Genomic DNA, 13,002 nt, shown 5'->3' on the forward strand with positions numbered 1-13,002 from the left:
TTCAATACATCAAGGCAGCTCTTTTAATAGCCTGTAGTGTTTCTCCTTTAGCATTGTTAACAGAAGTGATTGACAGCTCTGAGTAGTATGTCCTGATAGGAAGATATCAGTTGCTTGATACATATAGTATGTTGGGGTTTCCTGCAGAGTGTATTTTATACTCATTAAAACGGTGCACTGGAGTCCTTTTCTCTCCTGCAATCTCCATCTTCCTCCTTTCCTTCAATGATTCGTCCCTCCTTCCCTGCCCTCCCTCAGGTTATTGTACCGAGCCATAGACTCTCACACCGAGGACGTTGGGCCCATCTACAACTACCGCGTGGTCATCTCCATCTTCTTCATCATCTACATCATCATCATCGCCTTCTTCATGATGAACATCTTCGTCGGTTTCGTCATTGTCACATTCCAGGAGCAAGGAGAGCAAGAGTATAAGAACTGTGAGCTGGATAAGAACCAGGTACTGTCTCTGTCTGTCTTTTATTACTTACTTCCATTTACTGCCAGATAGATGTGTGTTTTCAGGGTGAAGTAGAAGGAGAGTGACTATTTTGGCTGGAGTGGGAAAGTCATTTTGCAATTCACAAGGCACAAAGGAGAGTGAATGTATGCCCTGCAGTGGGGGGGAGATATGGGAAGCTGAACCTGAGTTTTAAGGGCTGAACCACTCCAGGAGAGCAGCCAGGAGGGAAGTACAGCAGCTCAGAAAGAAGATGAGACTAAAGCTTAATGAAGGAGCCAGGCCAAGTCCCTGCAGCTGGGTTTCCTGTGATGATTCAAGAACATGGACATTCACACAGAGCAGGGAACAGAAGTCTGGGCTGGAAAGAGCTTTTTCAGACTGCCAAAAGACAATTCTGCAGCTCTTCCTCCAGGGTGGTCTGAGCACAGAGAGGGGGAGTGATGAGAAACAGGCGAAATGTTTCTGTATGCTCACGTGTTTGTGTGTGTGTCACAGCGTCAGTGTGTGGAGTACGCTTTGAAGGCACGTCCATTGCGGCGCTACATCCCCAAGAACCCCTACCAGTATAAGGTGTGGTATGTGGTCAACTCCACCTACTTTGAGTACCTGATGTTCACACTCATCCTTCTCAACACCATCTGTCTGGCCATGCAGGTGAGTCTCTCTCTCTCTCTCACACACACACACACACACACACACACACACACACACACACACACACACACACACACACACACACACACACACACACACACACAAATCCCCCTTTCTTTTTAACGAGTCATTTATGTGTCTTTGCAGCATCATGGACAGACAAAAGGCTTCAATGATGCCATGAACATCCTCAACATGCTCTTCACTGGACTCTTCACTGTGGAGATGATCCTAAAACTGATCGCCTTCAAACCCAGGGTAAGTCCACCTCTCTAGCTATGACATAGAAAATAACAGTCTAGTAGATGCAGTAAAGTAGAGAAATAAAAAGTATCTGCTGCATTTAGTATGTTAATCAAACAAAGTTGTACTACTAATCATGACAACCTATGGATATAATAAAGTAGTCTAATGCTGTACATTTGAGGTTTTGCATTAGAAATAACTGCTCACTGATGTTGAGCTGTATGTTCCTAATCCGCATGTAATTTCCTCCAGACGATAATTATCGTGTCATGGATCTAAAACATGATTAGTGGACGGCATCATGTGGCTTTTAATCTCACTGCTCCCTTGTTTTCCTGCTGTTGTTGCTATGAAGCTGTGTGGGTTTATTGGTCCAATGTTAGAACGTCCTGGTGCATCAGCTATTTAAACAGTAACAGATGGGAACGCTTCATCCTATTACTGCAGGGTTAGTGGAAAATCCTTGAACTGAATCAATAGACAAAACTGTTTGATATCATATTTTCACCCTGCTCTCTACTGTTACACAGCACATAATGCTAATCAAAAGATGAGTGTAAGAAACGTTGCAGTTATTGCTTGACTTTTTACAGATAATGATTAGCCAAACTGACATAAACACATAAAGGCTCTGTGCTTCAGCTCACTGACTGCTTTAATAGAACGAGACGTGAAATATGAAGTTCAATTAAACAGCCTGCTGAGAGTCATTTTCTTTTTTTTTAACCTTATCCTTCAACATAATTGGCAACGGTGCCGGTGTCACTTTGACTCATTATGCGCATTATAAACAGTGCGTTATAACCAAATTCTGAACTTTTCATTCCAAATACTCCATGTTTTATGCATTCATTCATTATTTCTAGTCAGTTATGGAATTAATTTGAATTTGCATTTATTATTTATGTGAAGTTAATTGCTCAAAGTTATTTGTTGGCATTAATGAATGTCATTTATGAACAAATCCATTATCTGGGAGCCCTTGGATTTCTCACTACTTATTAAAACGTAATTATATGTAGTTTTTCTAGTTAGCTATTAAATCAACATTATGTTGTACAAAATGTGTTCTTTTATCAAGATTTATTAAGATGAATCAAATAATATTATCTTTTTATAATAACATCAAAAGATGATGGATGTACTTCATGCATGTCTTGCAGTGTTTTCATGCACAGGCGGCTCCAGCTGGAATAACCAATTATGTGCAGGAGAACTTTTAAGGCTTGGGAAATGACCTCATGCTGCGCTGCATTACAGTATGTGTGAACTATAAGTTCATGTTAACGCTAATTATGGCTTACTCAATTGAGTTTTTAGTGGAAAATACAAAAACTGATACCTATTTTCCCTCTTTCATGCATTTCATGCATTTCATTTATGTCAAAAAGTGAAGTGCCGCATGAGGAAATGTTCCCAAGCCATAATGAACCCTGGTATTGAAAATGACCCACCCTTAAGGACATTACTTGTCTCATTGTTTTAACTTCAGTAAACTCTTCCGGCACACACAGCCGGATCACCCGCTAACACTTTTATTTTCAGGTATTGCAGTCGTCAAAGCACATGTGGAATCAGCTGGGAGACTTTTATAATGTGAAAAATGTGTGCTAATGCCTTTTAATGTGTGATCTTAACAGTGTTGTTTAGTTCTGAACATATTTTTGAATGATCTGTGTTCGCTTTCCTCCCCACTTCCTGTTTTATAACTGATGTGTGGGGACGTTAGTATGGCAAATAAATGCAATCACTACATGCAATAGCATTTAGATTCCAACCCTAAACTCTATTAATGTTTGACCCTGCTTTTACATTAATATTGTCACACCTCAAACAACTTCATCAAACCACTATAGCGTATAAGGATGCCTTGTTATTTTTACATAACCTTTTAAGATGATACCTCAGGTGCTGATGACAGATTCAAGTAGATTCACTATGATTGACTTTCTCTCCGCATCTTTCTTTTTTGCCACTTTACCAGTTTGATTCATACAAATGAGTTGTATTCATTTGTGCAAACTTAATGTTTTTAAAACGTTGCAGTCAGAGTAAAATAACACTTCCTAAAAATAGGACATTTCATTATCCAGACATTGGTCCTTCTTATCCACCAGTTCGAAGTTCCAGCTATCTTTAGACACACAAATGCTTTCATATTTCATCTTATCTTGTTGCAAAAGATTGGCACAAAAATGGTTGCAACATACGCCTTCCTAGTCCACAGTAATACTATGCTATGGGAGAACACACAGTCTGAATGAAAAGTAACTTGCTTTACAGTATGGAAATGTTTCTAAAAATGCCATGTGCCAGCCCAGTCTCACAATGACCCTCGTTAGATCTTGGCTCTCCCCTCAAGTTTACACCAGAAAATAAAACGTTCTCTCTCCTCACAGTACATATAATATATTTGTATTTTACCACCCTAAATGAAACACATTTGGCCTGAAGCTATGGGGATGTTTTTCATAAATACCACTACTGGTGATGAATCGGCCTCCACAAGCTAATCACACAAAGTGGGCTTTCAGTATAATCACGTTGCTAGAACAGCCAAAGATGCAGGTGGAAGACTTGAATAACTTCCACCCAACACGCTATAACAGAGCAGGAAACCCAGCTGATGGACAGATACTGGAAAGGAAACCGTTTGATTCTGTCGATTAGGATTCAAATGTGTCCTTTCATGTGTGGGTTCATCAGCTGATTCTCCCCCTCAGTGTACTGCACAGCCTCATACCCACATAATAGGGCTGGGAAGTGGCAGCAGATGTTGTTTTCCTTCTAACCTACCTTTCTTACCCTCCTCCTCCTCCATCTCCTCCTCCTGCTCACCTCATCCTGTGTAGGGGTACTTTAGTGATCCCTGGAATGTGTTTGATTTCCTCATCGTAATTGGCAGCATAATAGACGTCATTCTCAGTGAGATCAACGTAAGTATGATGCCCACTCTCCTTGTCGCTCCCTCTTTCTCTCTGTCTTGTGCCTTCTTGATTCTTCTTTCATTTCCCGCCACACTCCTCCTCGGTGGCTCTTTCTGTGTTGTGTTGTCCTTTCTCTTCATCTCTCCTTCTCCTCTCTCTGCCTCCTCTTTCTCTTCTTCCTTCTCCTACTTCTCTCCCTTCATCCTTGACTCCAAGATGGCCGCTGCTACTCAGGGGACCCCCGACCACAAAGGGTTCCTGAGCGAGACCAAGCTTCTTCATGGGTTTCTTAAAACGTAGAGGCAGGGTTTAGCTTGGGCACAGAAGGTTCCTGTCTTGCGTCCTGCTTCCTCACAGTATCTCAGGTGTTGTCGGGGTTTTTTCTCCACTTTTTGTCGGACTGTGACTTACCCTCAGGTTTGATTCCCTCACTAACTGAACTAACTCGCTGACTAATCACACACTTACACATCATTTTAACCACAACAACAGGGGCCTTTTATTTGGTTGTGATTTTGTTGGAATTTGTTCTGTACTGTTGTTCTTGTTGTTGACATTTTCCTCTCATGGACAAGCATGACCGATCTCCGCTGCTCTTCCTCTGCTGTCCATCTTTTCAAGACCCCTCCTTTTCTTTTTTTGCCGTTGAATTTTGTTGATTCTTTCCCTCTCTCCTCCTACTAAAAAAACTCCAATGCTCATGTATATAATGTTTTTTATCTTATTTTTCTCCTCTCTCCATTTATTTTTGTTTTTTCCATTTTTTAAATGTCTTATGTTCTGTCCTTTTCTTCTGTTGTTTTTCTGTTCTCTCCACCCCTACGCAGCATTATTTTGTTGATGCATGGAACACATTTGATGCCTTGATAGTTGTGGGTAGCATTGTTGACATAGCGATCACTGAGGTTAACGTAAGTAGTCCAACTCCCTCCCTTCCTGCCTGCCTGCTCTGCCATTCCCACACACACACACGGACAGAGTGCTGATACCCATCTCGCATGCTTTCAGATGATTAGGAAACTTCAGCTGCATCACATTTGAGCTTAACAGACGGCTGAATAACTCTGGCAGTGAAAACGTCCAGATGTCGTAGTCATTTGAAACAAAAGAAAGGCTTGCTACAGTGGTTCTTAGAGATGTTTGACCCATGACATCTTAATACTTTTTAGATGGGTCAGCTTTATTCATTAATATGTTGGCCTTTGGGATGCTAACATTATTATTTTAACTCTGTATAACAACTGGAGGCTTCAAAACAGCTTTCCTGAGTTCCCCTTTCTGCGTATTCATCTTCAGGAGTGGAATAATTGGGCTGCAATTCAATTTGAATTCTCTTAATTCAAGTCCTGTTTTGTATAGATTATGTAACATTTGAAACTGCTTCAGAAAGGTATTCATGCCTCAGTCTGATAAACATCAATAGCTTCAAAAACTATTGCATTTACCACTTGAACCTGTTGCATTGTCTTAGCACTTGGTTTGGTTTCACATTGAGTTGATCTTTTAACATCGCCACAGGGGATAGTGTCCATTCCCCTGGCATGATGGACACTGTATAGCATGGCAGATGTGAAGGTGCTATATCCAGGCCTGATACTGTATGTCATGTTTACAGATAGAGTGCGCATTTCTGCAAAGCAGCAAACGTTACTGGAAAGATATTGAATACAGATTCTCAAGTGTTTTGACCCAAGGGTCATGAAACATTCTAAATTCATAAATCACCAGAGAAACATCAAATTCAAATGAGAATTTTGTATTATATTTTATCCGACAATAGTAATGCCCAGACATGGATTTGCCCAGGACCTGTGAAATGTATGCAAATGTATGTATGAATTCATTTAGCATCGACGTGAGGGCCCTATGGTCAACAGTGGGGCTGAATAAGAATGAATATGCCAAACACAAGTCAAATGTTGAGTGTCTATCGTATTTACACTTCAGGGATAATTGGTGTTTTATTCATGCGTTATTCAGCAGGAGAACAGGCAGTGTGTATTAACTCTTCATTCAGCATTAACAATGGATAGTTTCTGCTGTGTGTGCAGTTTGCCGGAGAGGAAAATGATTCTGTACTACGATCAGACAGTGAAGCTGAATAAGTCGAGATCTCTGGGAGTCTAACTTTGATATACACTACATTTGTTTCAGCTAATGAAGACACAGAAACCACCTTACTTTGTTTCTACACATTTACATCATCTTACGTCACATCAATTATAGAAACATTTGACTACTTGTGGATGCACATTAAGTTTAGATGTACTCTCACAACATGCTGCCGATTTGAGGACATGAAGCAAAGAAAGGATATGCACATGTGTACACCGGTATGTTCCCCCATGGTGGAATGCGGTTTGATTCACCTCAGACAGAACTGGGCAGGCATACAAATAAGGTTACTGTATCCCAGGGGTGTGTGAGCATGGCAGCTGTTCATCAGGCCTTTGGAAAGGGACTCCATTTGTCCCCACGAGAGGCTGACAAGGCTGCATGGAAGCCACACCGGGTATTTTTTAAATGGACATTTCATCTTTTATTCACATATGAAATTGATGAAATCTAGTTGAAATGTTCTATATCCTGTTGTTGCTTCACATTGAATGTATGCATCAGATCTTTTTTAGCAAGAATGCTTTTATATAGGGAAAGAGGAGTGTATAAATATATACGTAGACACTTAACAAAAGACTGTCCGAGGGTAAACAAATCATTTGAGTCAGTTGCCAATGGAACTTTTGACATTGATTAACCTGATTTATTTCATACTGAGGTATATAATATATAATGAGGTATATTTAACTGAGGTTCAATGGGCCAGAGATATACATCTTTGTCATCTATACAAGTCACTGATGCTGCACTTTGGTTTGGAGTTTGCCTTTGGTTTGATTGTGTTGATTGGTTTGCAGTTATTCCTGAATGTTTCATTATGTTCCTCTCCTTCCCTAACCTAAAGGCATGGCCCTACGTCCTTTTTTTTTTCTTCTCTGTTGTTTTTTTAAATAATTTGAGTGATGACACTCAGGCTACCTTTTTCTATTTATTTTTTTTAAGAAACCCTCCGCACTTTAACCCTGTGAGAAGTCTCGTCTGTTTCTGACCTAGGACCCTGTCACTGAGACATTTTAGATTTTAGCCTGTTACTGCATTTCACGAGGCACAAGTGAATTTTAATGTGCAATGAGGTTACAAACTAATAGCAGCAGCTTTCCAACATCTTCCTCCCTGTCATTGCTTTTCTTAAGTACACAGCGAAGTGCAGTAACAGGCCAGCTTTTAAAATGTTTTCACTTTGCCTTTAGTAAATATTAAATTGCTTAAATCTCTCTTATGAGTGCACCCCCTTCGCTGCTCTGCTGGGTGCTTGCTGACTTAGATTAGCTTTTTGTGGTCATCGAATCAGAATACTTTTAAAATCCTGGGTCTCTAATTCTCCCCAGCAACCTGCGGGTGCTTCTTAAATCTCATCTGGTTTCTTTTTCTCCGTTTTTTGTTTTTGATATGAGTAGAAGTAGTGTGAACAGATCTGTAGTGGTTTGCTTCGAGCGGTGTCTTGCAGAGGATGCCAGTATGAACTGCATCTACTCCTCCTTGTCTTTCTCTCTACTCGGAATGCCTCCTCTTCTTCTCTCCATCTCTCTTCTTCTCTCTCTGAGCTTTTTCAGTTCACTTTACTCTTCTGTTATGGATGTTTATCTCTGTCTCTCTCTGTCTTCTCTCTCATTGGTTTGCGGTGCTGCTTGCTCACCTGAAATGCAAGCTGGGTAACATGGGTCTCATGCTGTCACTCATCCAAAGAGGACAGCCTATTATGTGCTACGCATTTTAAAAAAGGATTGTGAAATAAGGTAGTTAGTATGGTTTAATCCTGGCCCATGACAGATCAAATGCACCTTAACCACAAATCTTGTAAAGAAAGTTCTCAAGAAACCCATGTTGCCCATTGAACTGACTGAACTGATGACATTTTCTGAAAACATGACGTGTAATGTGAGAAACAGCTCATGCTAATTTAAAATGAGCTCATATATCAGATGAGCTGCAACTGCAGTAACTCACATCCACACTGTAGTTCAGCCTTTAAGGAATTCTCTATATTGATTTACAAACAGAATGTTTTGTTTGGTTAAACTTACAAACCATGTTAAAATGCTCTAAATCTGATGAATAATGAAACTGAAGTTAATAGGATCATTTTTAAAGAAGGGAGGATTACAATTGAATATGATTCTCATTCACAGCCTTGATTTCATGTTTCCTATTGAAGCATTTTTCAGATTTTAATATGCTTTAATTGACCAAGCTAGCCCTCAAAGTAACACACAAACACACATTCCCACATATTTGAGCTGTAAGGTAATCTGCACATAGTTTTAATAGGTGCCATCTTCCCTCCCTCCCTCCTTTCCTTCCTCCCTCCTTCTATCCTTCCCAGCTTTCCCTCTCATCCTCGTCATCTTTTATCCATCATTTTTCCTTCCCTACAACCAAACTTTCCTTCCCTTCACAACCTGATGCCTCACTCACACACACACAAACACGTGCTTATGATATACATGTCCAGGTAAATAGTTATTTGCAAATTATAGGAATTTATTTCATTTACATTAATGTGTCCGATCATTACGTATGGCTCTGTTAGAATGCCTTCAAGTGCTTCATTTTGTGGTAAGGCATTTTAACAGGGCCAGCACCAAAGCAGAGTGAAGAGTCTTAGATTAAATGTGGAGTTCATCTATCACTCCCGGTGGTGTAACATGTCGTCACACCAGAGATGACCAGCGGGTGTCTCCCTGCAGTGTGTTACCTTTGTGCTTCTCAGTGTTATTTAAATACCTGTGGGCTCCTACTTCCAAAAGCATTTTTTATTGTGTTATTCCGATGCATTTGTATGACCTGAAAGTAGATTAAAGTGGATGTGGATTACTCTCAGGTCAGAGAAAAGCTTGAATAACACATATCCAAAGGAGGCATTGCTCATTAATGCCGAGATGCATTTGGTGAACGTAGCCCGAGTCGAGCTAAAGCTTTCACTGTTAATGTACTGTAGCTTCAGCTGGCACAAAGAAAAACAGATAGCTACAGAGGCGCCCTCTATCTCACACACACACACACACACACACACACACACACACACACACACACACACACACACACACACACACACACACACACACACACACACACACACACGATGTAGCATAAAGACACGTACAAAATCCGCCCTTTGACCCTCTGTGGCTGGCCCAGACCATCACTCATTGTTTTGGCCCTCAAGGCATTGGACTGCAATTTCCCAATATCTTACCTTCTACATGTTTCAATCGTTGTGATTCAGCCTCACACAGGATGGGTCCAGTCTCCATATGCAGTAATATCTTACACAATTCTCCCTCCTGGCCCAAATGCAATGATTTGTTCCACTTTTCCACCATGTGAGACAGAGAACGTATCCAAGAGCTTTTAATTTGATTAAAGTTTGTTTTTTTACAGAAGAAACTGATTCATGCGTTGATTCAAATTATTTTTAAATAAAACTGACACCAGACAGGCGGCACAATGTCACAACAGAGCATTAATGTAAGTGTTAGTGTTCTGCTATTGTTTTCTAAAATTAATTCTTCAGAGCGTAGCGTTGCGATTTGTGAGTTATTTTTAGGGCTGGCTTAAAATTTGTACTACTTTTTACATAAAAACACATAAAGACACAAATACTGTACACACACATACACACACACACACACCAAGGCGCTGCTCTGGTGCTGATCTTTGTTGCCTTTCCTTAAAGCCAGCTGACTCCTCCTCGTCCTCCTCCTCTTCGCCCTCCTCCTCCTCTTCCTCCTCTCACCCCCCTGTGGTAAGGCCAATGGTACGCACTGACGGTAACCTCGCCGCCTCTCTACCTCCTCCACCATCTCTCCACCCCTCCATACTTTAATCCCTTCTTCTGCTACACTATGGTATGATCCAAGACTTTCGGCTTTTCATCGTCCTGGCAACTCCTCCTGTCGCAACTGCTGTCATTCTCTTCAGCATGTCCAGACCTATATTTATCGAGCTGTTAGTACTTTTACATGTTCATATATATATATATATATATATGTGTGTATATATGGTGACGGACGCTGAGTTGTGCAGGCCAAGTATAACTGGAGTCTTGTGACTTTCCTTGAGTGGCTATTGTTGTTGCCATGGTGTCCGCTGCCCCAACCCCCCCCCCCCCCATGGCTTGCAACTTGCTCCCCCTTCCCCTATGGGTCTGGTACCGTCAGCGCTTCGTCATGAGTGCAAGCCATCAAGGTCACGCAATCACGCTGTCTCTCTCACTCTTCTTCTCCACTGGCCTGATATCTATCTTTCTATCTATTTGTCTTTCTTGTGAATCAGTCTATTTGTTTGGATGACTCTGAATAATCCAAACTATTCTTCACATTCAGACTCTCTCTCTCTCTCTCTCTCTCTCTCTCTCTCTCTCTCTCTCTCTCTCTCTCTCTCTCTCTCTCTCTCTCTCTGTTACCTACTGTCACTGTACCCCTCTCACTCACTGTCCCACTCTCACTGTTGCAATGGTCCCCATTGTGGGCCAGTTGTGGTATTACATGCAGTACAGAATTTTGACTTAAACTCCTCAGAAGGATTTGTCATTTTCTGCACATCTGTCAGTGAAGTTTGGGACAACTCATGTTTTGGGTTACTTGTCAACACTTTAATATAACCTCTAACTTCAGAAAGAAACCCAAACTGCTCTCAGTTATCCCAGACAGATAGAATAATGAAATGAGTGTGGTGAATTTTCAGAATCAGAATCTAGTTTATTGCCAGGTACTTTTACACATACAAGTAATTTGCTTTGGTGTATGGTGGTGCAAACGTAAAAAACACAAGAACATCAATTGTAAGAGAAGGTCAAAATAAAGACACACATCGTTGATTTCTATAAACATTTCACACTTGAAAAGTAGCATATTACATCTGTTATCCCAAACTGCACCATGATGCGTAGAGAATGGCCAGTTCTTCTGAGGAGCTCACCGTGTTTTCTCTGTAGGATTAGCATAAAGATTTCTGGGCCTCTTGGAAAAACTCAAATGGCAACAAACAGATTAGAGGTCAGAGAGGACGAGGTGGTGTTATGCTGCATTTCTATGTGGTCAAATGTATTTGATGCATACTGGTGGAGTAGAGTTTACTTAGTTGTTGATTTAAAATGTTTGCGTAACTGTTTCTGCTGTCATGAATGCTAATGCTAGTTGTTTGAAGGCTTGTTTGATCCATCTGCTGTTTGCCATATAAAGGGAAATACAACAGGTCCTTAGTTGCTGTATTTACTGCATCATGCTTTACACAAATCCTGATGTTTTCCGCCTTTTGTCCCTGAGAATGAGCAGTAGGAGCAGCATAAATAAATACATCTGTATTAGAATAGCACTCAGCAAGATGGCTGAATATTTAATCTTGGAGTTATTTCCTGTGGATGAGTACAGGGACAATAGACAGTTAGAGAGCTACAGTACAGTGCCTCTAAAGCTTGTTCTTCACTAAGGCATACTTTCAATAAAAAGTATACCGCAAACACACTGCTTAAATGGTTTGAGAGTAAGAAAAATGCATGTTCATTGCAAGAAGCTCTGCAAATAACATGATTGTAGGTGTGAAAACAGCTTGTAGAAGATCATAGTAAACAAAGAATTCAAGATGAATAGGTAAATATGATGTTATACCTGGCAGTGGCTGCATTGGGCAGTAATATCTTTCCATTTGAAAATCCTCTTGTGATTATTTCTCCTGGTGGCCAGTTGCTCCGTGACCGACAAACAATTAACCTGCCTGCATGATTTATTGAAACAGGAATCTGCCTGCAGGCTAGAGTTCATGCACTGTATCTGTTGTGAATTGTTATCAGTGATTTACAAAAGGGTTTGCTTCTATGGATGGAAATCTGGTCTGCTCTTAGCTTTTAGACGTGTTCTTAACCGGTGCAGAATGAACAAATCTCTCAGCTGAGTTGGACCATTTACTTTAGGGGCTCTGAAAGTGTTTTAATGCGTGTCAAATGTCCTTTCCATGGCCTTATTAACTTGTATAGGTTATATCAAATACATCCAAGAGTGTGTTCTACTTGAAATAACACTGAGGTGAGTAGAAATCATTTCAGATTTTCAGACCCAGGGATTTTTGTAAAGACAAATGGAGCCGTTTTAAGATTCAATGGTTCAGTATGGTGCCTTTAAAGACTGCAAAAGTGTTGCACTGATTCATTATAAAGAAAGGTTGGCGCAGGTGTTTTCAGGAAGCTCATATATGGTTTGCCAATCTCTTTGTTGCCAAGTGATTTTTCCATGAAGCCAGAAAATAAAGCGTGATTGCCCGATTCTCTCCCACATCTCTTTTGTTAGTTAATTTTGATGGGATTTATAGGACGCAGTTTTTCATTTATTAACTGAGTGTGTGTGTGTGTGTGTGTGTGTGTGTGTGTGTGTGTGTGTGTGTGTGTGTGTGTGTGTGTGTGTGTGTGTGTGTGTGTGTGTGTGTGTGTGTGTGTGTGTGGGTGTGGTTGTGTGTGTGTTATACATATTTACATCCACATCTATTTGTGGGTGGGAATATGCATATGAATGTTACTTGTATGTCTGAATTTCTGTTTGTATGTTCATGTATGTGTGTGTGTATGTTTCCCTCCCTTACCTATCTGCATGTGTCCCAATG

At 40.6% G+C, this 13,002-nt stretch overlaps 1 protein-coding gene across 19 annotated transcripts in view; it reads left to right on the forward strand.

The window, feature by feature from the left end:
• Nucleotides 1-13,002, forward strand: part of cacna1c (calcium channel, voltage-dependent, L type, alpha 1C subunit) — a 222,324-nt gene that overhangs the window by 186,342 nt on the left and 22,980 nt on the right. For 9 of the 19 annotated variants that reach the window (XM_034200822.1, XM_034200829.1, XM_034200824.1 and 6 more), the window contains 5 exons: nt 259-460; nt 959-1,117; nt 1,265-1,375; nt 4,216-4,299; nt 10,085-10,165. In XM_034200822.1, the coding sequence (XP_034056713.1) occupies nt 259-460; nt 959-1,117; nt 1,265-1,375; nt 4,216-4,299; nt 10,085-10,165 (637 nt within the window). Of the gene's footprint in view, nt 1-258; nt 461-958; nt 1,118-1,264; nt 1,376-4,215; nt 4,300-5,117; nt 5,202-10,084; nt 10,166-13,002 lie in introns of all 19 variants that reach the window. The other 10 variants (XM_034200834.1, XM_034200836.1, XM_034200839.1 and 7 more) reach the window with 4 other exon arrangements.

Source organism: Gymnodraco acuticeps, unplaced genomic scaffold (assembly GCF_902827175.1).
Source record: "Gymnodraco acuticeps unplaced genomic scaffold, fGymAcu1.1, whole genome shotgun sequence".
NCBI classification, from domain to species: domain Eukaryota; kingdom Metazoa; phylum Chordata; class Actinopteri; order Perciformes; family Bathydraconidae; genus Gymnodraco; species Gymnodraco acuticeps.